General features: G+C 47.5%; 1 protein-coding gene across 1 annotated transcript; it reads right to left on the bottom strand.

The window, feature by feature from the left end:
• Positions 1-8: 8 nt before the first annotated feature.
• On the bottom strand, positions 9-485 carry LOC117800706 (olfactory receptor 52H1-like; the record flags this gene model as incomplete). Its single annotated transcript, XM_034653264.1, has 1 exon — positions 9-485. A coding segment is annotated over exon 1 (477 nt), but the record flags the coding sequence as incomplete, so codon positions are not given.
• Positions 486-1,270: the final 785 nt, after the last annotated feature.

Genomic DNA, 1,270 nt, shown 5'->3' on the forward strand with positions numbered 1-1,270 from the left:
AGGAATACAACTGGCAGGATGACGCAGAAGCTTCGAAAGGAGATGCCCACTGCAATCTTGCTGATGGTCTTAGGGGTCAAGATAGTGGTGTATCTCAGAGGGGAGCAGATGGCCACATAGCGGTCAAACGCCATGGCCAGGAGTATAGCCGAGTCCAGGACAAAGCTGTAGTGCAGAAAGAATAACTGGGTGAGGCAACCAGGAAAACTGATGTTCTGGGGACCACGCCAGAAGATGGTAAGGGTTTTGGGGACACACGTGGTAGACAAGATCAGATCCGTCACGGCTAGCATGGAAAGGAAAAAGAACATGGGTGCCTGAAGACTCCGCTCCACAGCAATGAGGTAGAGAAGGATACTGTTGCCCCCAGTGGCCACAAGATAGACAAAGCAGAAGGGGATGCTGATCCAGACGTGGTACTGCTCCAGGCCGGGGATGCCCAGAAGGGTGAAGTCACCTGTGTTGGAGCTGCTCAGGTTGTGCATGNTTGCTCAGGTTGTGCGTGGCCAGCGTGGTCTGAGGAATGGATACTGTATCTGAAAAACCAATCGTGTGTAATGAACCTGAGTATATTGTATGGTAATTCTTCCTCCACTGTCTCCTTCAGGTTAGTTTTCCTCTTTCCTATCTGCAAGAACAACCTCCTAGTGTTAGTAAGGGCAATATTCATGTCTTGAAGAGCGATTTCCCATTAAAAATAGAAAAAGAAAGAAAGATTCCCTAGACATGACACTCCTGGTACCCATCACTCAGTTACTCTGGAATCTGCAACCTGAGTACTATTTTATTTCCATGTAATAATTGAGTGTTCCCTGGGTCAAAGTAATTAGTTTCTATATAGACTTGAGTAGAGAGAAAAACACTCTAACCTCATACAGAGAAAGAAAGAAACTAAGAATGTGGGGCACAGTTGGAAAAATAAGGAGATAATTAAAAATTATGACTTCTGGGGCGCCTGGGTGGCTCAGTCGTTAAGCGTCTGCCTTCGGCTCAGGGCGTGATCCCAGAGTCTTGGGATCGAGTCCCCACATCAGGCTCCTCCACTGCGAGCCTGCATCTTCCTCTCCCACTCCCCTTGCTTGTGTTCCTTNAGACTTGAGTAGAGAGAAAAACACTCTTACCTCATACAGAGAAAGAAAGAAACTAAGAATGTGGGGCACAGTTGGAAAAATAAGGAGATAATTAAAAATTATGACTTCTGGGGCGCCTGGGTGGCTCAGTCGTTAAGCGTCTGCCTTCGGCTCAGGGCGTGATCCCAGAGTCTTGGGAT

The sequence above is a fragment of the Ailuropoda melanoleuca genome, unplaced genomic scaffold (assembly GCF_002007445.2).
Source record: "Ailuropoda melanoleuca isolate Jingjing unplaced genomic scaffold, ASM200744v2 unplaced-scaffold75049, whole genome shotgun sequence".
NCBI lineage: Eukaryota > Metazoa > Chordata > Mammalia > Carnivora > Ursidae > Ailuropoda > Ailuropoda melanoleuca.